The 23,471-nt window shown below is 40.1% G+C and overlaps 1 protein-coding gene across 1 annotated transcript in view; it reads right to left on the minus strand.

The window, feature by feature from the left end:
• Positions 1–23,471, minus strand: part of USH2A (usherin) — a 565,863-nt gene that overhangs the window by 408,453 nt on the left and 133,939 nt on the right. The window contains exon 20 of the mRNA XM_054021626.1: positions 21,170–21,400. Coding sequence (XP_053877601.1) covers positions 21,170–21,400 — 231 coding nt within the window. The remainder of the gene's footprint in view (positions 1–21,169; positions 21,401–23,471) is intronic.

Raw genomic sequence — 23,471 nt, forward strand, 5'->3', positions numbered from 1 at the left:
TTCTGTCTGAACTGATCTGCCTTGGAGGAGGCAATTATGGTTCCTCCAGTGGCTCTGATTCCCCTAATGATCAAAAGGTCTGATCTGGTTCAATTGGCAGTGGTGATGATTCCATCTAAGAAAAGTCATGGCTAATAGACAGGATTTCTCCATAGCCTGTTTGACCTGGTGGGGTCAAAATCTCCCTGGTGAGGGACAATATTGATAGCAGAGGAGATTGTGGATCTGGGAGAACAAAGATGCCTTCAGGGATGGTGTATCTCTCCACTCTCCCTGGAAAGCATCGGGTTCTGTCTGTCCTTACCGACAGAGCCAGTGTAGGTGGTTCTTTACTGGCAGATCCATATGGAGTTGTGGTGGTGGCTGAGGTTCCTGATGGGTACTCTTCACCAGTACCAGCAGTTCTCAGTCTTTCAACCTGGGTGGTGTCATTGGTATCAGTGCTGACAGTGTGGAGTGTGGTAATGACAGAGCTCTACTTTCATGAGCCTTTTTACCATGGCTCTGGAACTTAGAACATGCTAAGTCCTTGCGGACTGGGGGTGAAGACTTACCCAACTTGGACAGGGTTGTATCTATCCTCTTTGGAGGGGGATCTGCTCTTGTGTTTATGAGACCATTCCCCAATTTGCTGAGGAGACCCTGATGGAATTTCTGTGGGTGTGAATTCCCATTGCTCTTAAGTCAGACCTCATGGTAGGAGGCACACTCCTCACTGGCTCTGACCAACGTATAGGAGGGTCTGACTGGAGCCTCATAGCCTTTTCAATTAGGTGTTTTTTAAGCCAGTGTACCTGCCAGGTATGGCTAGGGAAGGAGCAACAAATAATGCACCTGGTGAAAATATGCACTCCCACAAGGCAGTGCTGGTGGTTGTTGTTGACCGAGAAGGAGCTAGGAGAAGAGAGACTGTTTTTAAAGCCAGGTGTTCTGGGCAAAGTATGATTCCAATATCAGGATACAGGGGAGAGTTTCCCAGGGTGAGGAATCTAACTAAACACTAACTATACTATTACAACTACTTACACTAAAGATGAAATTTTGAAATATTTACAGATTGAAGACAAGGCTGAAAAGAAAGGAGAAGCTCCAGACACTGGTGGTTCTGACTCAGGGTATGTGACAATAAGAAGGAATGGGAGAGGTGGTTGGTTCACCCTGCCACTTATAACCTCAGTATGGAGCACAAGAAGGACAGGGTCGCAGGTACAAACCAACAGACACTGCTTGTAGGAATCCTCCAGTCTCAGGTGCATGGAGCGCAAGCATACACACAGTGGAATACACAGAGGGACCAACACTTGAGAAAGAAGATTAAAATTTCTACAGACAACACGCTGTGGAAAGAACAGCCAGAAAAAAAACCCTGCAATGGTCAATCCAATCTGTGATATAATTAGAGAATGGACGGACATAGGATGCTTAGTAGGAAAGAAAAGATTGCTTCTGGAAACATTTCTGAAATAGTAGAGGGGGAAAGACTTGTAGCTGTGACACAAAAGACAGTTGTGGATCCTTTATGATGTCAACATTTCTCATAGCCATAAAAAAGTATATACAATGAACTGTTACAAAATATTGAATTGGGTCAATTGATGCCACTTGCAACAATTCCAGGAAAACAGAACTTTACTTTGAGTATGGGAGTTTTAGCCACTGGTGTAGTTGCATCAATGCACAACTCTAGCACAGACATGCTACAACCATGAACATCAGGAGTTGCACAGATGCAGCTGATCCAATTTGAAACCCTACTATAGACAAGGCCTAAGATTGGATTTATAATGCTGATTCTCCAAGCATGTTGATCAATCTCAACCTTGGTTCCCCACCTGCAATGCTCTAGCCTATGACCAACACTCTGAAGATTCTCGGGTTGTTGTTATTTTCTCCTGTGATAAACATATCAGGCCATGAAGTTCAAAATGAATTCAGTAACTCATACAGGGTCCTTTGTAAGGTCTTGTTTCAGGGTGTCCAATCCAAAAAGCTTCACTTTCCTTACAGTATTAGATTTGAAAGTGTGGGTAGATCTTAAAGCCTACTCCTGACACATCTTGCAGAGTGGCTATAGCCTGACCTCATCCCTATTGATTTTCATTCATTCCTGCAGTGTCCCCCATCTGCAATTCATGATAGTGGATGTTATTTTCTGAAATGTTTTGAGCAGGAGTTAGACCACCTGAGGTCTCTTCCAACCCCAATCTTCTATGATATCAGAGGATCTTATCTTTTGAACATTTATTTTTTGCTAACATTTTTCTTGATAGGGCATCAATGTCTTCAACTGTTGTCCTTCCAACCTGAGTTTCTGATCTTTCAATTTTGGCTAGGTAACCTTACTTTCATATACACCATGTTATGGAATCCATTGAAAAGTCAATTTATTGCCTCACTTTCCAATCCTCTGAGCCTTCTTATGAATTGCATTGTTGTTAGTGTTCTGGTTTCTTCTAAAGGAACTGAGGGTCGCCGCCTCCAAGACAACAAACATCACAACTTCCACCTCTTTATCTGTTTATTTCTTGGAGTGTAATAAGAATAGCTTTCAGTTTCTCTCTATCATTAGAACACTAGTTCAGGTTATTTCTTGTTCTTTCTCCATTAGACACCTGGATGAAGACACCACAACCACCATTCTTGAAGGATTTGTGTGATGAACCATCCGTGTACACATGCCTCTGTTTGCCTTGTGACTGATATTGTTGAATGGTCTTTTCTACAATTTTCCTTAGTGTGGCCAGGTGCATGTGTTCCTTTAACCAACGTTCCAAAAGACAGAGACATTTACTAAAGCAATTAGGTTCATGTGGAGGAATTACTGAGCATTCACTCTTCTTCACACTCTTATCATCATCAAATGCTTCCATGTCTTTGGTAACCTTTACACATTTTTTGGAACAAGACAATTGTTTCAACCTTGATTTGATTATCCAATTTCTGATCAGACCTAAACAGTGATGACATTGAGGTAGGGAATAAAGAAGATTTCCATACTGAATTAGCTGTTCTTTTCTATGATTCCTGAGAGGTTGAATATAAGACTCTTGTTGACAAGTTGCTGTTGGAGTGGATCTTATAACTCCAATTATCATGTGGGCTACAAATGACTACACATAGATCTTATAAAGATTACTGGGAGCAGTATATGAGTAGACAGGTTAGGCATATCCAAGTATTGGACAAACTATGCAATATGTTGTTTTTGGTGTTCTAACAAATGAACCCCAATTGGTACCCACAATACAGCGTAGAAGATTCAAACTCTTTTTTGTTTTGGCTCCCGACTTTCTGACTTGTGGTCCAAACCTTTGTTCTATATCCAAGGTCACTCCAAGGTATATCAGGTTCCTCAAGATGGCAATACTTTCTCCATCCAATGTCAATTCTAAAGTGTAGCTGAACCTTCTATAATTTGTCCTAAAGTAGAGGGACTTTGTTTTTGCTGGATTCAGATGGAATTTATGTTCCTTTGCTCACCTAGTTACAATTTCCAAGTCCTCATTCAATTCATTCTCCAATACATCCATTTCATGACCCGTGAGCTGAAGTGCAATATCATCTGCATCATGTATATAGATGGCTTCAAGGCGCCTGAATGTTCAAAGGAATACAGCAGAAAAAGAAAAGGATTTAAAACTGAACCGGGAGGAACTCCCACTTTCTGTGGCCTTGTCTTTGAAATAGTACCATTCAGCCTTACTTGGTTTTTTTGATACTATAGGACAGTGGTTCTCAAACTGTGGGTCGGAACCCCAAAGTGGGCCATGACCCCATTTTAATGAGGTCGCCAGGGCTGGCTTAGACTTGCTGGGGCCCAGGGCTTAAGCCCAAGCCCAAGCCCCACTACCCTGGGCCAAAACTGAAGCCCGAGGGCTTCAGCCCTGGGTGGCAGGGCTTAGGTTACAGCCCCCCTGCTTCGGGCTGAAGCCCTTGGGCTTCAGTTTTGGCCCTCCCACCCAGAGTGGTGGGGTTTGGGCTTTGCTCCCCACCCCTACAGGACAGCAGGGCTTGGGCAGGCTCAGGCTTCTGTCCACCCTCCTGGGGTCGTGTAGTAATTTTTGCTGTCAGAAGGGGATCACAGTGCAATGAAGTTTGAGAACCCCTACTATAGGAAATCTCTTAGTGCGAGATACATTTTATCACAGATTTCTGTTTCACTGAGTTTCACTTATCATGTGAGCTTATCATGCTTAAGTCTGTCATATGTTATACTGGGATCCAATAGGACTCCTATTTGGGACTGTAGTGTTTTTTTTTTTTTTTTTTTTTTTGGAAATCATCAATAATAGGTTGACGGAAGGCCACCAATATGTCCACAAGTGAATGCAAGGGCCTATATGCCATTTGGGTAGGTTCTATATTCCCTTCTTTTAAAAGCCACCATAAAAGCTTTGATTGTACCACTCTTTTCATTATTATGAAAAGTTGATTTGTTAAAGATGCAGGCCAATAGCTGCCTGGAGAGTGGGATCCTTGCCAGTCTTAAAAGACAATCAGGTTCTTGATTAAATAACAAAGACTGAGATTAAGTGATGTGCAATACTGAATGCATGCACAATTAAATCTATTAACAATATTGGATATTACAAAGAGACAGTGCTTCTAGACAGATGACTTAATAGAAGAATCATTCAAGTAAATAATGGAAGCAACACCTCAGAAGGGTACAAACGTGGACTGAAAAAACAACACGCGTTTTAAACAAGCAATCAGACTATGGTAATCAAGAATGATTTATTGGGGAATACTAGGATTCATATCTAAAACAAACCTGTGATCCAGTATACAAGTCTTATTGCAAATAAAAGCAGAACTATAGACCACAAAATTTAGAAACTAAGAAGGAGCAATTATATCCTTAATTGCTAGTTCCAGTGTATTATCACATTTAGTGATTGACTATCAACAAGTTCATAGGTTTCATTAATTTCACTTCTGCTGGACACCTAGTTGGCAATGGTCACAAAACTGCTTTCTACCATCTACAACTAATCAGAAGACTATGCCCTTTCTTATCAAACATGCACTGGTCATAGTGACCCACACCTTTATGACCTCCAAGCTAAACTATGGCAACTCACCACATAAAGAGATAACTTCTTTAAACATTTTTTTTTAAAAAGGTCAGCTAGTCCAGAATGCAGCAGCCCATTCTCCTCATTAACACTAACTGCCAAGAACACATCACTCGCTCTGCTCAATACACTGATTCTCCATAGAATACAGAGTCAAATTTAAGGTCTCAGTACTAACCTGCAAGACTATCCATGAAACCTACTCAGGATCTCTCAGAGAGCGCCCTTCTCATTATGTTGATGACCTCTCCCAACAGCTGCTGTCAATCTCCAGGGTGAGGCTCATCAGAACAGGAGACTGAGCTTTCTTGGCAAACAGAACATAAGGTTTGGAACTCATTAGAAGAAGAGATCATAATGACCACAAACCTCACAGCTTTCTAAGCAAAGTGAAAAAAAACCACTCACCTCAGCCCTCCGAAAGACACAAATCAAAACAAAGGAGGAGGAAGCGGAACAGGAACAAGATGAAAAAGAGGCAAAGGAAAGAAGGAAGAGAGAAAGAGAAAAGGTAAAGGAGGAGAGAATGAAAGAAGGAGAAAATTAAAATTATTGGACTGTTATGAGTTTATTGAGAGGTGCTCTGAGACCCCACAAATGGGCACCACTTGACGAGCATGATAGATGCCAAATACTTTTTAAGATCATTTGGACTTTGATGAGCTGCAGAATTGGTGTGAGAACCTTAAGAGATCATGTTTCCTTGGGAGTTTTTGGTTAGGGATGGAAATACCATAAAAACTGTTTTCCTTATAAGTTTGCACTTCTGCCTCCATTCCAAGCCAGAATCCAGGAGCATAGAGCCATGTAAATATGGAATACAAAATAATAAACAGGGTTTCTTAAACCTTAATACCATATAAAAGTATTATGGTGTGCTTGTTTGTGTGAGGGTGTGAATATTTAAAGCAATGGATTCTTATTCTTTTTTACTTATAAATCTGGCATGTATGATATGTGCTCAAATGCCAGCTATAGACACCAAAGCCATCTGTTTATCCACTCAATGACATGCTTAAGGAGGATTGGTAAAAAAATTTCAACCAGTCTCGCCCCAGGTGAAAAAGTAGTTCAGTTTCCAGGCCCCAAAAATAGTATTGTAAGACTGTAGTGTTTCTGTCTACTGCATAAAATAATTGTTTAGAATTATTGAGGAGGACTTCAAAATTTCTCAACAGGGCTTTCACAAATCTTTAACTTTAGTTAACACTGTTAAATAAAATTTCTTGATTTTGCTCATTTTAAAAATCAGAGAACTGTGGATGTACCTAATATAGTTGAGGCCAATCTAGATAGCAATAGTTGGTGATTACCAGATCAAAGGCCTTAGTTAAATCAATAAAGATAGTTCCTGTACATTGATTACCATCCTATGCTATAAAATATAATTGCTTACCTTGAGAAGAGCAGTGCAAGTGAAATGAACAGGTCAAAACAGGTCAATAATTATTTAAATTAAACTTACATCTTCCTTTATCCAATGGACTAACTCCAGTACAACCCCAAATGGTGGTAATTTACCAGTTTAAAGAGACATATTAACATGTCAGCAAAGGGTTTAGCAGTAATTGGGTCAGCAATTTTAAGAAGTCAAGGTTCCAGGTTGTCAGCTTCTCCATTTATGTTCTCAATTAATTTTAAGGTAATATGGATCTTAGGTCAATAAGCACAGTTCTAACAAACTTCAAACAAACATAATTGTGGTGTAGATAGGTAGTATAGGACTAATTTTTCAGTACTTCAGAAAACTCTATCCTAACTTTCTAGGGAGTTTTTATGATAAAAAGATTATTTATGTCATGATCAAAATAAAATTGCAGAGATCAATAAATCCTCAAATAATTTGGGATATGACATTTCTGCCATCCAACTGAAATTGCTGTTATACGAACAACATTGCTTGGCAGAGCTTATGTTTTCATTCTAATAGTTATGATAATAATAGCACTCTGAATTCACAGTTATTACTCTGCATTGTTATCTAAGGTAACAATAATTTTGTCAGTGTACATTTAGACTCAGAGATGGTGTATCAATTCCAATGCATTTCACAGAAAGCATGAGTAACCTGAAAGAAGATGGGAATTCAGAAACAAAAATCTATGTGATGTTATTTCATTCTGAAAATGTCTATATACTTGAATGGCAATTATTTGTGGAGGCTTGTATTTATTTTCATTGCATGAAAACACAGCCTGGTATGGTATGATAACTGAAGCAATCAAGTAACACTTCAAAAGCTGAGATCCTAAAACCCTAATCACGAGTATCTATTAAAATAAATGTTCTATTTTTACCTTAAGTTCAGCCTAGCAAAAACACTGAACTTACCCAGAAAAAAATATTAACAGGCTATTTGTTGAGATAGCATGTCATTCTTATTGTCAAAAACATTATTTTGTTCTTGTTTTCTGAGGTACCTATCAAGAGGTATAGCTTTATTATAATATTTGAATAATTTGTGCACACATAATAGCTAACAGGGATTTAGTCCAATTAAAATGTAGCAATTTATGCTGAGTTGGAGGGTATGTTCACTTATTAAAAACCTTGCTGATACTCAGATATAGAAGAAACTTCCCCACTGTGGATTATTATATGACAAGGAGAGGTGATTTATCTTGTACAGAAACTTGAGGGAGAAATGTTTGTCCCTGTGGGTGTTCCATTTCAGGTGAACATGTGCCCCATGCACCTTTGATTGGAGAGTCTTGGTAGTAGTTTGGTCTGCACATGCACTCTCCTGTGTCCCATACCAAAGATACACCTCTACCCCAATATAACACGACCCAATATAACACGAATTCGGATATAACGCAGTAAAGCAGTGCTTCGGGAGGGCGAGGCTGCGCACTCCAGCAGATCAAAGCAAGTTCGATATAACGCGGTTTCACCTATAATGCGGTAAGATTTGTTGGCTCCCGAGGACAGCGTTATATAGGGTTAGACGTGTATATATGGCCACACAAGTAAATCTCCATCAGTTCTTTCTCTACTGTAAAGTCTCGTGAGACAAGAGTTGGCAGCAGGGAGGAGGGTAAGTGGGTAGTGGACCTCTGAGAGGGACAAACATCTTGAAGAACGTCAGTTACTGTACAAGGTAAGCAACCGCTCCTCCTTCTTAGAGTAATATCCCTATGGGTGCTCCACTTGAGGTGACAACCAAGCAGTACCCCTTCATGGAGCTGAAAGCTTCAGAGAGGGGTATGACAAGTTTCAGAGTAACAGCCGTGTTAGTCTGTATCCGCAAAAAGAAGAACAGGAGTACTTGTGGCACCTTAGAGACTAACAAATTTATTAGAGCATAAGCTTTCGTGGACTACAGCCCACTTCTTCGGATGCATAGGACTAATAGGACAGAACTGCTGTCCCAAGAGCCACGCCTGCTCTGGAGGCATGTACTAGAGTGCAATGTTTGGAAAAGGTATGAATGAGGAGGTATTAGCCATTAGCGATTATCTTTGAAAAGTCATGGGAGACAGGAGAGAAATAATAAAAGGGAAATAAGGACAACCCGGGGACTTACAGAGCAGTCATCTTAATGTCAGTACCCAGAAAAATAAAGGAGCAAATAATTAAGCAATCTGGGGGCCATAGTGGATCACAAGCTAAATATGCGTCAAGAGTGTAACACTGTTTCAAAAAAGCAAACATCATTGTGGGATGCATCAGCAGGAGTGTTGTAAGCATGACATGAGAAGTAATTCTTCTGCTCTACTCCATGCTGATTAGGCCTCAACTGGAATATGGTGTCCAGTTTTGGGCGCCACATTTCAGGAAAGATGTGGACAAATTGGAGAAGGTCCAGAAAAATGCAGCAAAAATGATTAAAGGTCTAGAAAACATGACCTATGAGAGAAGATTGAAAAAAATGGGCTTGCTTAGTCTTGGACAATCTACTGCTGCTATCAGTTACTCTGTTAGGTTAGATGGCAGAGGTGGTATATAGTAAATAAAACATAGGGCCATACTCTGAATAAGGACAATAAAAAGAAATAGCTACCTATTCAGCGAGCATGGTCCTTCCTCAGCACTGAATGAGGCACAGGTCATGTAGAAAAAATAGCATGTCATTATATGATTAAAAATTATGATACAGCATATGCAAAATGTGTCTGAATTAAGGTTCCATGGGCAACATTATTATGGCATTTCATAACTTAAGTGTTTTATTTTGCAATCTTAATATTTTTTTTTAACATAGGTGGTAGGTTTTGGGTTTTGAATTTGTGTATGTAATATATACAGCAATTTTCCCTACCAAATGATCAGTCTAATCCAGAATGATAGCTTTGACATGATGGCATTGTTCAGTCTATGAGCTGATTGATTTTAGACCTTAGATACTGAATCCTAACAAGCACACATTTTTAATCCTTTAATTTCTTTACTCTGTTAGCAGTCACTCAATTGATAAAGCCCATCAAACTTAGACATGGTATTAATTTGATCTCTTTGGAGGATCAATTAGAAGCTGAAATACATACTGATAATATTCATATGAACATTTCCTAGTGATATTCACAACACAATTATAATCAATGCATGTCTTTCCATACATGTCTATTCAACACTTTGTTCAGTAGTTCCGTCTGGACCTGTTCTATTCAAAAGTCAAAATCTGGGAATGAGGAAACAACATCTTAAAAGCAGCTCAAAAGCAGACAGCATTTATAAGGATCAGAGTCAGTGAAATTAAATGTTTTAGTCTTTCAGAACTATGATTACTATATTTCACCATATTGGATAACAATGTAGTGGAACAATGTGCTAAATATAGTATGGGACCAAACATGATCCAGAGATCCAAGTGAGAACCTCCATGTATGGATCTCCCATTCCATATGAAAATAATCTCACATGCCTCCATAGCATTATTCCTCCCTGCCCCTTGACCTTGTTGAGAGCTCTCCATAGAGTCCATGGTTTACTGTGGGTAGGAGGAAGGTATCACGCCCTCAGCCAATCCTTCATAACTCCTCACAGAAAGATAATATAGCTCCTGGTTGTATATCTTTCCATGTCCTTTCACGCTGTGCAGGGTACCTTCCTGTAAACTACAGGAGCCCTGTCAGCATGGCTCCAGCTGAGTGATTGAGCAATTCTGATTAGCACACATTGCGATAGTTAAATGACTGTTCGTTTTATATCTTTTTGGTTGACACTTTGAAGGGGAGGAAGAGGCTGGTGTTTACAAGCCTCCCAGAATTAAGAAAGGTCTTGGAGGATGGAAGCGAGATTAGGGTGTTCCTCACATATTGAATTTGGCCAGTCAGTCTTCTCCAAAAAGATGCAGCAAATAGCACAACTATACCAGAAACACAAGATAAAAAGGACTGAAGCCAAGAGTATTAAAATGTCCTAGCTGTTGCTTTCTGATCCAGCTGAAAACATAAAAGCTCAGCTATCTCAGACAAAAGATAGCAGGAAGTTAGTGTCTAGTCAGGCCTAAACTTAAACATATCATACTACCTCAGTATATGTCTGAGGTCATGCTCTGCCAGGCTACTCCATTCTTACTGAAATGTACAAGAGTCATTTACATGTGTCCATAATTACAAAAAATATTCAGCATCCTGGATTCTTTGCCAGAGGGCGACCAAATAGAGTTAACTTCAGTTATATTCAATCTTGTAGCGTTCCTTTTGAAGTTTAGAAAAATCTCTCAGGGCCAGAACAAAAGTTAAAGTGGTAACATGGAAAACTTTGAAAAATGTAACTGTTCTATATATTGTTTTTGTCGCTGCCTCAACACAGCACTAGCAGGATACAACAAGTAGTAAGGAGAAATAGTAGAAAGGGTGAGATAAGCAGTTATAGGTTTTCCCGTTATCACAGACAGTGATGAAGTCAGTTACTTAGGCACCGCCATATGGAGCACTTGCTGCCAGTCTGCTTCTGCAGAACAAAACAGACCAAGCCTGTATCACTTAATGAAATTGTTGATGGAGGACCAGGTAACATCCTTGCAGATTTCTTCTGTGGTGCCCTGTGTCCTACCAATCTTGTCATGAAGTATGTTGAATGCATTTTGAACCTCTTTGGAGAACAGATTTTTCTGCTGTTGCATATGCTTCAGTAATTCAGCATTTTATCCATCATGCTATAGAAGCCTCATATCTTCAAATATAGGCATTTCAAATGAAAATATATTATGATTAAAAAAGATTTCTTCAACTGATCAGTTCTGTTCAGGTATATCTTTGATGGTTTTTCTACCATGTATTTTATGCCACAATTTGTCCTTCTGTTATTGAAGACTGGGACAAATAAAAGATAAAAGGATTTCTTGGTTAGCATGGATAGTGGTATTCTATTTTTCTGAGGAAAGATTCAAGAGGGTGGAGGACATGCAACAATTGGGCTTGCAAATTTATCTAAATTGTGAACTCAACTGTAAAAAAGTATATAAAAGTTCACAAGCTGTTACAATAATCTTTAACAACTAATGTTGACGGGAAAAGGTACGAAAGGGGGACAGAATAACTGAATTAGTCTAAACAAAGTGGCCAAGTTGATATGATTCAAAGAGTGGGTTGAAATTATTCTGGTTAAAAAGAGGAGATGTGGAGCTGGAAGTTCATGAACCAAAATTGGTATGTTGGCCATCAGCACAAATTAGCAGAGAAAATAATGAGATCCTGATCCTGCAATTGGCTCCACACAGACAGACACCAAGGATCCACATAGGAACGGGGTTCTTTCTGCCCAGAGCCAGTTACAGAATTTATTGCTTTCTAAACTTGTGCTCTTGGAGTTACTACCTACTCTAAAACTTATCATGCAAAGACAGGAAAGTAAATTTTAAACCTTCCAGTGCAGAATGTCACTGAACACTAGCAATAATGTACTTTGGCTCTGGAGTGTTTGAGAGGATAAAAAAAAGCAACTGGGTGCCAGAGCCTGAGCTGCATAGCTGACCTATTATGCTACAAGAGGTAAATATGAGAATTCATACACAAGTGGAGAATTGGGGTTTTTCTGTACTGGCTACAATAAATCTTTTTACAATATAGAAGAGATAGAAAAAGCAGATGCTTGATGCTGATAGAAAGTATGTCTATGCCTAACAAAAACAGTTCATCTTAGTGAAAATATTACCCCTGTAACGCTGGCGAGGTCAGTGTCAGCTTGGAATATTTGCTGCATAAGTCCCTGTTGTGCATGTTAGAAAATGTTTGTAGATGTTTAGTTCATAAAGCAGCACCGTTTCCTTTGTTGTGCTGGATCACTCCTTTTTCTTTATATCCATCTCCCCCATCTCCTGATCTTTAGGCTTCTTGGGACTAGTAAGGAAGGAAGGAATGTCTTTTTTCAAATGAAACTGTGAATTCATTTTAAGTGCAAGGACTAAATTCTCGCTAAAATGTGCCCACTGCAACCTTCACACAAGAGGATCTTTGACTAGTTAGAAGAAATGTGGCTTCTTACAAGCGGCGGGGAGAGGAGGAAAGTTTCTGGGGATGTACGGAAAGGGCAGGAAGCAGATGGGGCCAGGTCAGGAGAAAAAGTCACTGCATCGTTCTCTTTTACCAGGATCTGGTTAGCACAGGTACTCGGTATGGAAGGAATATAGTTATCAGATAAAATGAATTGGAAAAGGATTTGAAGGAAAGCATCCCTAAGGAAGCTGAGTAAAGGGGATTGGGGTGCCTGCATTTCATACTGTGGGGAGATGACCTCCTCCCTCCTCTTCGTAACCCCCATTAAAGGAGGTGTGGAAAAGAGCTTGAAACTCATACCTCTGGAACAGTGAGGAAATCGATCCCCCTTCTTCCTGCACCATGCTATTTGTTGCCCATTACTCCCACATATTTTATGTGAATAAAACTGTGGCCTAATTTACACCACATCCATTGCCTCTTGTCTTCCTTCTGGAGTGACCAGGCAATGGTTCTGAGAGTGGCTATCTGGCAAAAAAGTGAAAGAATGGCTCTTCACTGAGACCACCAATTTCATGGGGAGGCACAAGACCTTCAGTGGAAGGAAGTAAAATGAAGAGGTAAACATGGGTTAAAATGATTCTTTTGTGAAGACAAGATGAGTCTGAAGAGAAAACTCAAGGGGCTTGGCATAAGAATCAAACAGGGTCTGAAAACACATAGCACCTCTTGACAGAAATCCCAAACATACTTTTAATGTCATCTTTGTAAAGTGACCATCTGTCCTAGTTTATCATAATATATTCCAGAATTTTCTTCTGGGATGTCTGAAATAGTTTGGGGGCGTTTTGTGTTTTGTTTTCCATTTATCAATGAAAATATTTGTTTCTTGTAATAACTACAAAATGTTTGTTCAAGATTTATTGCTGTGCTGAATGGAATTTGCTCTATTGCTTCAATCTCATTTCAGATCACACGTAAAATGTGTTTACTGTTTTCTTCACTGGTTCTAAAAGAATATTTGTCTGCATCACAAAAAACACAACCCAGTTTGACATAATTGTTAGTTTCTGCTCAAAGTTACAGTTCCAATTTAAAGTATATTCTCATTTGATATGTGGGTTACTACGTATATAGGTAACTCCCCATGCCCCACTTAAGATACCAAATAGAAGAATAGCAAAAGTGTTAAAAATTTTCATAGGATCATAATCTGACAGATGATGACCATTTTTCTCAGTCATGTTTTACATCACAGCCTAAATACAGTGCACATTCATTTCCAGTTCTCATCTACTTCTGAACTAGAATAGTGTAATGGTGTTTTCCTATGGATCCGCATCCAGTAGAGAGTAGAAATTAAATCAACCAGTTTCACTGCCCAATATGAATTTTAAACACATCTCCAGAGGTAGAATAAAGCATCATTAACATATAACCCAATAAGTCCCCCCACCCCACCATATATATATTTTGTGTGTGAGCATTCTCATATGATCTTGTGGTTAAGGCACTCAGGATATCTGGGCTCAAATGATACCTATTGTCTCCCAGTATACGAAAGAAAGGAACTACAACCTGCCCTACACTCAGGTTCAGGGGTCTGGCTTGGCCGGCTAAACTCTCCTGCCCCACCCAAGGTTACTTTCTCATCAATTCATAGACTTTCTCTTATCTGTTCCCTAGAAATGACCTTACAGCACAGTAATTTCTTCAACAGTTTACCCAACTGCAGTTTTTGAATCTTCTCCATTTAGGAAGGACTAAAGTCCTCACATCATTGAAAATAGACACAGTCCCTAAGCCCCTTCCTGGTCCAAAATGAAAAACCAAAGAAAGGTCTTCCAAACAGGACAAAACCAAACATACTGGAGAGGCAACTTCCACTTTGTGTGGCAGGTGAGCCGCTCCTAACAGCCCTAACAACTCTTTATATTCCCTAAATACTCCAGGTTGGGCTTCGTAGAGCCCAGTGAGCCACAACTGCCCTTGAACTCAATCCATCAATCTCTACCTCCACCAACTAGACCCTAAAGGCTTTCCAGCGCAGCAATGCTGCCAAACATCCAGGGCTCCTGACAGATGCAAACTCTGCCATAGATGTCCTGTCTGATCACAGGCATGTCATTTAGGCTGCAATTTTCAAAGGAGTGCAACAGAGTCAGACACCCAGCTCCTGTTGAATCTTACTCCCTTAGGCACCTTTGAAAATCCCAGCCTTAATCTCACTGTACCTCAGTTCTCCCATCTACAAAACAGGGACAGTACCTTCCCTACCTCACAGGGACATTGTGAAGATACATTTTTAATGCTTCTGAGGTATTCAGACAGTATAGTGATGAGGGCTATGGCAGGATGCCATATTCAGAGAGCACCCTCTCATAGCATGAGGTGTCCCATAAGCACTTCACCATCACTTGCCTCCTGGGTCTCCCAACAACTTTTTTTTCAGTTCAAAGTACTTAAAACAATACTCCCCTTCTTGGGAGTCTAATTTATTAAGTCTACAAAAATGGTCTCCATTGGCCCTTCAAGCCGAAAGCCTTTCCCCTGGTCAGAGATCCCCACAGCCCTCCTTCATGGGACTGTGTCCTGCTTCAAGTTGGCTTCTCCAAGATGATCTTTTAAAATTAGCCTCATCCAATTCTACCTGGACTGGCAGCAAAGTCTTTCAAACAAACAGAACTCCACACCTTCATAACAAAGCCCTTTCTGCATAGGTGTGTCTGTTGGAGTGCAGTCTTCCAATCATCTTCACCTCTGGAAGACACATCAAACCACCTCAGTCTTTTTTCCTCTGGGAGAGGTCAGCAGTCCTTCTCCTGATAGTATCTTTTCCATTATTAGGGAAGAGGCAGATTAGATATGTTGCCCTCTTTTCCAAAACTTGTCCTGGTTGACAGAGAGAGAGGGGAGCCTTATCCTACCCTACAATACCAGGCTCCTGAGTCCCAATCCCTTAAATAAGCAGTAACCTGTTTGGGTCCCACCCCCTGCAGACACTATCACCTCAGGACCACTTCTTTTCTCCCAGCAACTGCCGGTGCCATTTCCTAGACCTTTATGTGTTCCAGAACTGCAACAAGGGATAGCTAGCTCCAGTCCCCCTACCACTTAACAGGGACAGAGCACCCTGTTCCACAAGGCTTACAAGTATCTCTCAGTGTACATAAATCTCAGTGTAATCTCTTCTTCTTAGTCTGTGCTAAGGATACTAATCACTAGCCAAGTTCAGACTATGTATTAAACATACTGTATATAGCAATGAAAAAAAGGCAAAATCTAAATAAAGCCACTAGTCACTGTAAATGCTCCCACTAACAAAGATTTGGAGGCTTCTCTCGAGCAGCAAGCACATCAGCATCAACAGTAACATCTCTGCTGCTGCTCTGACCACTGTTAATTACTTACAGGTATGTTGAGGGGGAGGAAGAAAATATTAAATCTGATTCTTGAATAACTTTGGATGATTGAGGACTTTAAATTAGAGAGACATAAGCAATACTCATTGTAAATATGCTAAACAAAACAACTAATTGGTAAACTACATTCAACAGGACAAATTTTTGACGACTGAAAATACCCTCTCTGTACTCTAGAGTCACCTTCTTTGCAATCACAAATTCCCAGCACAAGTAACTCTCTTAGGGTACATCTACACTACAGAGGGGAGTCGATTTAAGATTCGCAAATTCAGCTACGTGAATAGCGTAGCTGAATTCGACGTATCGCAGCCGACTTACCCCGTTGTGAGGACGGCGGCAAAATCGACTTCTGCAGCTTTCTGTCGGCGGCGCTTACTACCACCTCCGCTGGTGGAGTAAGAGCGCCGATTCGGGGATCGATTGTCGCGTCCCAATGGGACGCGATAAATCGATCCCCGAGAGGTCGATTTCTACCCGCCGATTCAGGCGGGTAGTGTAGACCTAGCCTCAGACTTGTAAGTGAGTTTTATGGCACACAAACAGGTATTTTGGAAGGCCCTTTGGAAAACTGCCCTAAAGAGTACTTTCTCCAATTAAGACATATTAAACTGTAATCGACTCCCTCTTCCTAACCAGCCACTAAATCCACAGTTGGAAAATTCACAAAGATATCAGTAGTTTCCCCCCCTCCCCCATTTTCTTTATTACCAAAGAGAATTTTAAACATAAAGAAACATGCTAAAAACGCATTAACAAAAATAGTAGCTTCTAAGCAAGTCTCAGAACCCAGAATCAAGGTAATGTTTTAAAGGGAACATATACGTTGACCACCTGGCTTCACCAACATCTCTAGGGCAGAAAGGAGTTCCCATCCTTCCACCTTCTGCAGACGGAGATTGCTAGATGTTCTCATAACCATAGTCATGGAATTCACCACACTGACCTCCTCCCCAGTTAAGTTCGTCCCATGAAACAAAGTGTATTTTGAACACTTCAGAGACTGCAAAAGAGTCTAGTGAAACAGTACCAGCAACATTGATATAACAGGACCTGAAACAGCATCACCTAAGCAAAATTACTAACAATTAGTGCACCCGGTAACATTTTGCAAAATATGGAGAATGCAGATAATTTAGGACATGTTTTGTTACCTCCAGGGTAGGGCAGGAGTATTCAAAATAATTCAATCCACCTCTTCAGTAAAAGACTATTTGCAGATGCCTTAAACATGCAGCTGTATAGAGGAAAATTCTTCACAGTTTTGGGAACTGACAAGTTGCTTGTGGACAGCTGTGGCAGAAGTTATTTTCTTCTATACCTGACTTCCTCTCTACCTAATGTATACTCAGAGCACATTTTACTGTGCAGCTGGAGGCTTTGTTACAGACAGAAGGATGCTTCTTAGTACAGCCAGTGTTTATTGCCTAACTTCTTTTTATAAGATGAATTTGGAAAACTTCCCAGATAATACATCTGCCCCTATTACTTGCCCCTCAGAGTATAAGAATGATCAGGGGAGGAAGTGAGGACAACTACATTTAATAGCAATGAATAAATGGATCTGTCTTTTCTGGAACAGTAAGTATTCACACACACCATGTCTGCTGGCTGGCATGTACAAGTTGGCACACTTTTGTGTCAAAAATGCACACAGCTGTATGCATAGCAAAACCATTCCATCTAAAGAATACACTGTATGCCAAATGCCTGACTTTAGTACTGCATTGTAAGGGAAAGATTTAGGGAAGGAATATGTGGAGAAAACAATCAAAAAGGATTTTTTACCTTCCATACACTTCTTTCTTTTGATGGTCTCATTCTTCAATTTCTCTGCCCTCTCTCTCCCCCAGTGATATTTTGGAAGAGGTGCTGAATCCAGATGACTGAATGTACAGCTACCCACGTTTTTATTTGTGGGTAATTTATTGAGTTGTCAAGATACATGACTTCTACATTTCTGGGTATCATACTGGCTGATTTAACCTGATCGCCAGGCGCTATCTGTAGATGTCTGGACAAATTGCTTACCATATTTCAGTCCCAGCCCATCTCCAGATACTATGACTAATAGCTGATCTCCACAGAAAGATTATAATCCCAAGTGATGATAAATGACATTTATCTGTATCATAAGAAGCCACAAAATGGCAAATTAAAGGGGATTTTATTTTAACATCTTCTCCCATCCTTTCTGTCTATACCTTCCAGAGTCTGCTTCAACCATCTCCAGAAAGACCTTCTCCTTCCTCCTAGACCTCAGTTTCAACAGTACAAACAACCTAACTGGTTGCACTGTCCCATGGTCAAACAACACTTCGCTTGTAGCACCAAAGTCACGACAACAGAACAGATTACGTTAATGAGCCCAGCTAGCTGTCCCACCCATTGAAGGGAAATGGAACACTCCGGGGCTTCTGAGCACGAGTGGAGGGGAGATTCAGTGATATCCATCACTCTTTGGCTCTCCTCAGACTAATAGTGGAGAATATCCCCCTCCACTGGAGAGATGGGAGCTGATAGCAATAGCCCAATCAGAAAAACTGCACCCTTGATCCCTATGCAGTTTAGAACACAACAGTACAGAAAGACAATGGGATGAGCAAATAAAAAGATTTTCACTAAACACGCAGGGGAGGTTACATGCTTTTAATATCAGGGGAACGCACATCAAGCAATTTAGGTGTTGTGGAGAGTCCACTGGCTGTTGCTAGGGGCTTGCTATGCACAACTCCCATGAATCACCACTGTGCTTAAAGCACCTTAAGACAAAGTCAGCAAAATGAGTGAATACAAGACTTTTAATTGACACACTAACATTGATTTATTCAGCACATCAACAGGAAATCAGAGAAAAGGGAACACTTTGACCTTCATCATTTTCAGCAGATTCAATCAGTACCATGAGCTGGCATCTCAGAAATCATCATCAGCTTGGCCTAGACATTTCCCAAGCAGCTCAACTTTCCATTGATGCCCTGGAAACACACTTGTCTGGTCCACAAAATGAAGGGCATCAGCAGAAGCACATTATTTCAATAGACCGCAGAGGTCAACAAACATATGGACAAGGGGGATCCAGTGGACATAGTGTACTTAGATTTCCAGAAAGCCTTTGAAAAGGTCTCTCACCAAAGGCTCTTACGTAAATTAAGTTGTCATGGGATAAGAGGGAAGATCCTTTCATGGATTGAGAACTGGTTAAAAGACAGGGAACAAAGGGAAGGAATAAATGGTAAATTTTCAGAATGGAGAGGCGTAACTAGTGGTGTTCCCCAAGAGTCAGTCCTAGGACCAATTCTGTTCAACTTATTCATAAATGATCTGGAGAAAGGGGTAAACAGTGAGGTGGTAAAGTTTGCAGACAATACTAAACTGCTCAAGATAGTTAAGACCAAAGCAGACTGTGAAGAACTTCAAAAAGATCTCACAAAACTAAGTGATTGGGCAACAAAATCGCAAATGCAATTTAATGTGGATAAATGTAAAGTAATGCACATTGGAAAAAAAAAACCCCAACTATACATACAATATGATGGGGGCTAATTTAGCTATGACTAATCAGGAAAGAGATCTTGGAGTCATCGTGAATAGTTCTCTGAAGACGTCCACGCAGTGTGCAATGGCAGTCGAAAAAGCAAACAGGATTTTAGGAATCATTAAAAAAGGGATAGAGAATAAGACGGAGAATATCTTATTGCCCTTATAGAAATCCATGGTACGCCCACAACTTGAATACTGTGTACAGATGTGGTCTCCTCATCTCAAAAAAGATATTCTGGCATTAGAAAAGGTTCAGAGAAGGGCAACTAAAATGATTAGGAGTTTGGAATGGGTCCCATATGAGGAGAGATTAAAGAGGCTAGGACTTTTCAGCTTGGAAAAGAGGAGACTACGGGGGGATATGATAGAGGTATATAAAATCATGAGTGATGTGGAGAAAGTGAATAAGGAAAAGTTATTTACTTGTTCCCATAATATAAGAACTAGGGGCCACCAAATGAAATTAATGAGCAGCAGGTTTAAAACAAATAAAAGGAAGTTCTTCTTCACACAGCACACAGACAACCTATGGAACTCCTTGCCTGGGCAGGTTGTGAAGGCTAGGACTATAACAGGGTTTAAAAGAGAACTAGATACATTCATGGAGGTTAAGTCCATTAATGGCTATTAGCCAGGATAGGTAAGGAATGGTGTCCCTAGCCTCTGTTTGTCAGAGGGTGGAGATTGATGGCAGGGGAGAGATCACTTGATCATTACCTGTTAGATTCACTCTCTCTGGGGCACCTGGCATTGGCCACTGTCAGTAGACAGGATACTGGACTAGATGGACCTTTGGTCTGACCCAGTATGGCCATTCTTATGTTCTTATTTTCTTATCTTTCACAGGCTTTCCACCTGAAAAGGCAGCAAAGAGTCCTGTGGCACCTTATAGACTAACAGACGTATTGGAGCATGAGCTTTCGTGGGTGAATACCCACTTCGTCGGATGCATGTATTCACCCACGAAAGCTCATGCTCCAATACGTCTGTTAGTCTATAAGGTGCCACAGGACTCTTTGCTGCTTTTACAGATCCGGACTAACACAGCTACCCTCTGATACTTGCCACCTGAAAAGTTCACTCTCCCAAGCCAGAAACAAAGACAGAAAGAGTGCTTATTATAGGAAGCAGCAACCCAGAAACAGCAGCACTATAGGTACCAGTCAATTTGTCAGATTGGTGAACCCCCCAGTCCTTGCCCCCATCACACACCCAAAACACTGATGTCCATAGTCACCGATACATTTTGTCCCATCACTCTTAGAATACTAGAGAAATCCAAAACAGGAGCAAGGGAGAGAGAGTTTTTCTACCAGCTCTCACACCACCACTGGGACACTAAATGGTAGCAGAGGAGGAAACACTCTTTAGAATCAATAGTGAATACACTGCAGAGATCTCACCCCAGAAAAAGAAATAAAAACCCAGTTTATATTTCCCACTAAGAAATGTATCGTGTCTGCAGCAGAGCTCACCTTAGCTCAGTGTCTGAGTCCAAAGGAATCAAAATCCCATGTCTGATAAAGTTTTCTACAGGTTCTTCGTGAGAATTTGTAACTTTCAAGTGAATACATTCAGTTATAGACTTAGCACAACTGAAGTAGTCTTTACATAGCTAACAATCACACAATATTCAAAGTAAAATCTACAGATCTAGCAATAAAAATGATATAGAAGATAATAAATGGTAAAACAAATGCAGAGTACAATTTAAACATTCTGTAAGTAATTTAAACTCATTTACCTGTAAAGTCGGTATTGGCAGGGAGAGTAGAACTGGGGAATTTGTAATAACCATTTCCTGGGAAACGGATTCCTTTCATTACTTCCACCCTCGTTATAGCTAAAGATGAATCCATTCTTTCCAGCTGGTAGATGGGAGAAGGCCCATTAAGTTCTTCAGGTTCATTCCAATTTATCTTTAACACTGTGCTGTTTACTCCTTCAAGAAGAGGGGCAGCAAGTTTTCTTGGAGCTATGTGTAGGGAAAAAAATAGTTACCCATGCATAACTGTCCAGACTGCTTGGAACTTAATTTCATACACGTAATATATTGTTTATGAGGGTCCCAGTTTCTGGTCAACCAAACAATAAATGCAAATCTCCACAGAGCCACTATACTGTGCTACTATACTAATTGAAGGATTCTTAATATTTAAAAAAAAAAACCTAGTCTCAACCCTGTAGTAATGCCTCCTTTGCTCTTCAAACTTCGGATACAATTATCTACTATTCCATCCCAAGCAGACCATGAGACATAACTCTTATGGACCCTTAATAATCTGAATCACTTCTGCATAATAGAATTAATGTTCTCTCTTTGATTAGACTCTTAGCCCCCAATTCTGCATTGCTCTCAAGGGGCTCCATGTAGGCATACTCCCATAGGGTTCTCAATGCAGGGTCGGGGCCTAAGCTCAGAGGGAAATCAAACTTTAGTAGCTTCTTCCTAACTGCATTTTAGCACTCTGGTACATGATAAAACAAGATTTTGCCACAAAGTGAACAAATGTTGATCAACAAAAGCACAACCATTATCCCAGTACTTGTATTGAGGACCTACGCGGTGATTGCTCTCTAGCAAATAACCAGTTTGGCACATCCTCACTGTTTTCATGAAAGATTCTTCCTCAAAGCAGATATATAACTTTATGAACCATTGTCACGTATACAGATAATTCTCCAACTTGAGTAAATGTTACTCTCCATCTTTTCTTGCCTAAAAGCTGGTGCTCTGTAGGACACTACAAAGCTTATACAAGACTGACTCTTTGCAGAGTTTGATATTATTACTTTTTTTCCCCCCCAGTACTGGAACATTCAGTGTGACACCTATTTAATCAAGCCAACTGCGATGATTACTCTACAGTTGAATTAAGAACTAAAACTATTGAAGTTTTTAAAAAACACTGTACAGTAAGCCACTGGAGGGCAGCATGACCTGTTTGGATAACGAAATGATGGTCCTACAGGTGTGAGTGGATTGATTCAGCAAAGCAGTGTAACCAGCTATTCTCTACAGCTGATATACAGTAGTTCTTTATTAGTGGAATCCATATCCATCTTATATTGTTAGTAACCCCTCTGTCTGATAAATAAGGATTTAATAAATGAATCTTCATTGTGTGCGACTGGAAGGGAGATATGATGGAAACACATTCAATTAAGCCATTCCCATGACTACTATAGGGCACCAAACTCACTTCAGGAATAACATGATCTGGACTGAAATACAGGTCTTCAAAATCTGATGAATTGCATCACAACACGCCCTTGTGTATACTATGTGCTCATTGTATAGACCTTCATTTGGATTGAATTAATGATGTCCTTTTAAAGATTCTTGCATTTATAGGACTATTAACATACTTTGCTTTTCTCCCATTAACCCATAACATGTTGTTATTTCTTTTCCTCCAACTTGATAAATACTCTTCTTGAAGGGATGAAAAAAACCCACCAACCATACTGCATGGGTTGTAAATTCCTACTTAGACATCATTTAGGACTTCACAATCTAATTAGCATCACACAGCTATGTTAGAAATTTACAATGTCAAAATTAAAGTAGTGTGGTGTGAGGTCATAAGCTTTCCCTGCATAGGTAGGGCAGAATACTAATGAATTTCAATATAAATGCAGAGGTTTAAACAGAAAACGTGGCTTAACAATCAAAACTTATCGCTGGAGAGAATAGGTGTACGTCAGCATTTTAAATGCAAGTACTGAGGTTGAGCCCTCTGGTTCATCTTACTGATGCTAAAACAGAAACACTAAAATTCATTATTTCTAGTAATGAAATGTACACAGATAGCCAACGCTTATGACAACAAACATATCTCCCTTAGAAGTCCACCATTAATAAATGGTAGCTGCTTGGACTGTAATTATGGCATCCCTGCTACCCAAACTTGAAGCTTTTATGGGGCTTATGCAATTAACTACTTAAATGCATCGTAACACTTGCTTCTGTGACAGGGAAGTATTGATCTTTTAATCATTTTCAAGTCTCCTCTAGCACAAATAAATGTACTACAGTTACAGTT

The sequence above is a fragment of the Malaclemys terrapin genome, chromosome 3, assembly GCF_027887155.1.
Source record: "Malaclemys terrapin pileata isolate rMalTer1 chromosome 3, rMalTer1.hap1, whole genome shotgun sequence".
NCBI classification, from domain to species: Eukaryota; Metazoa; Chordata; order Testudines; family Emydidae; genus Malaclemys; species Malaclemys terrapin.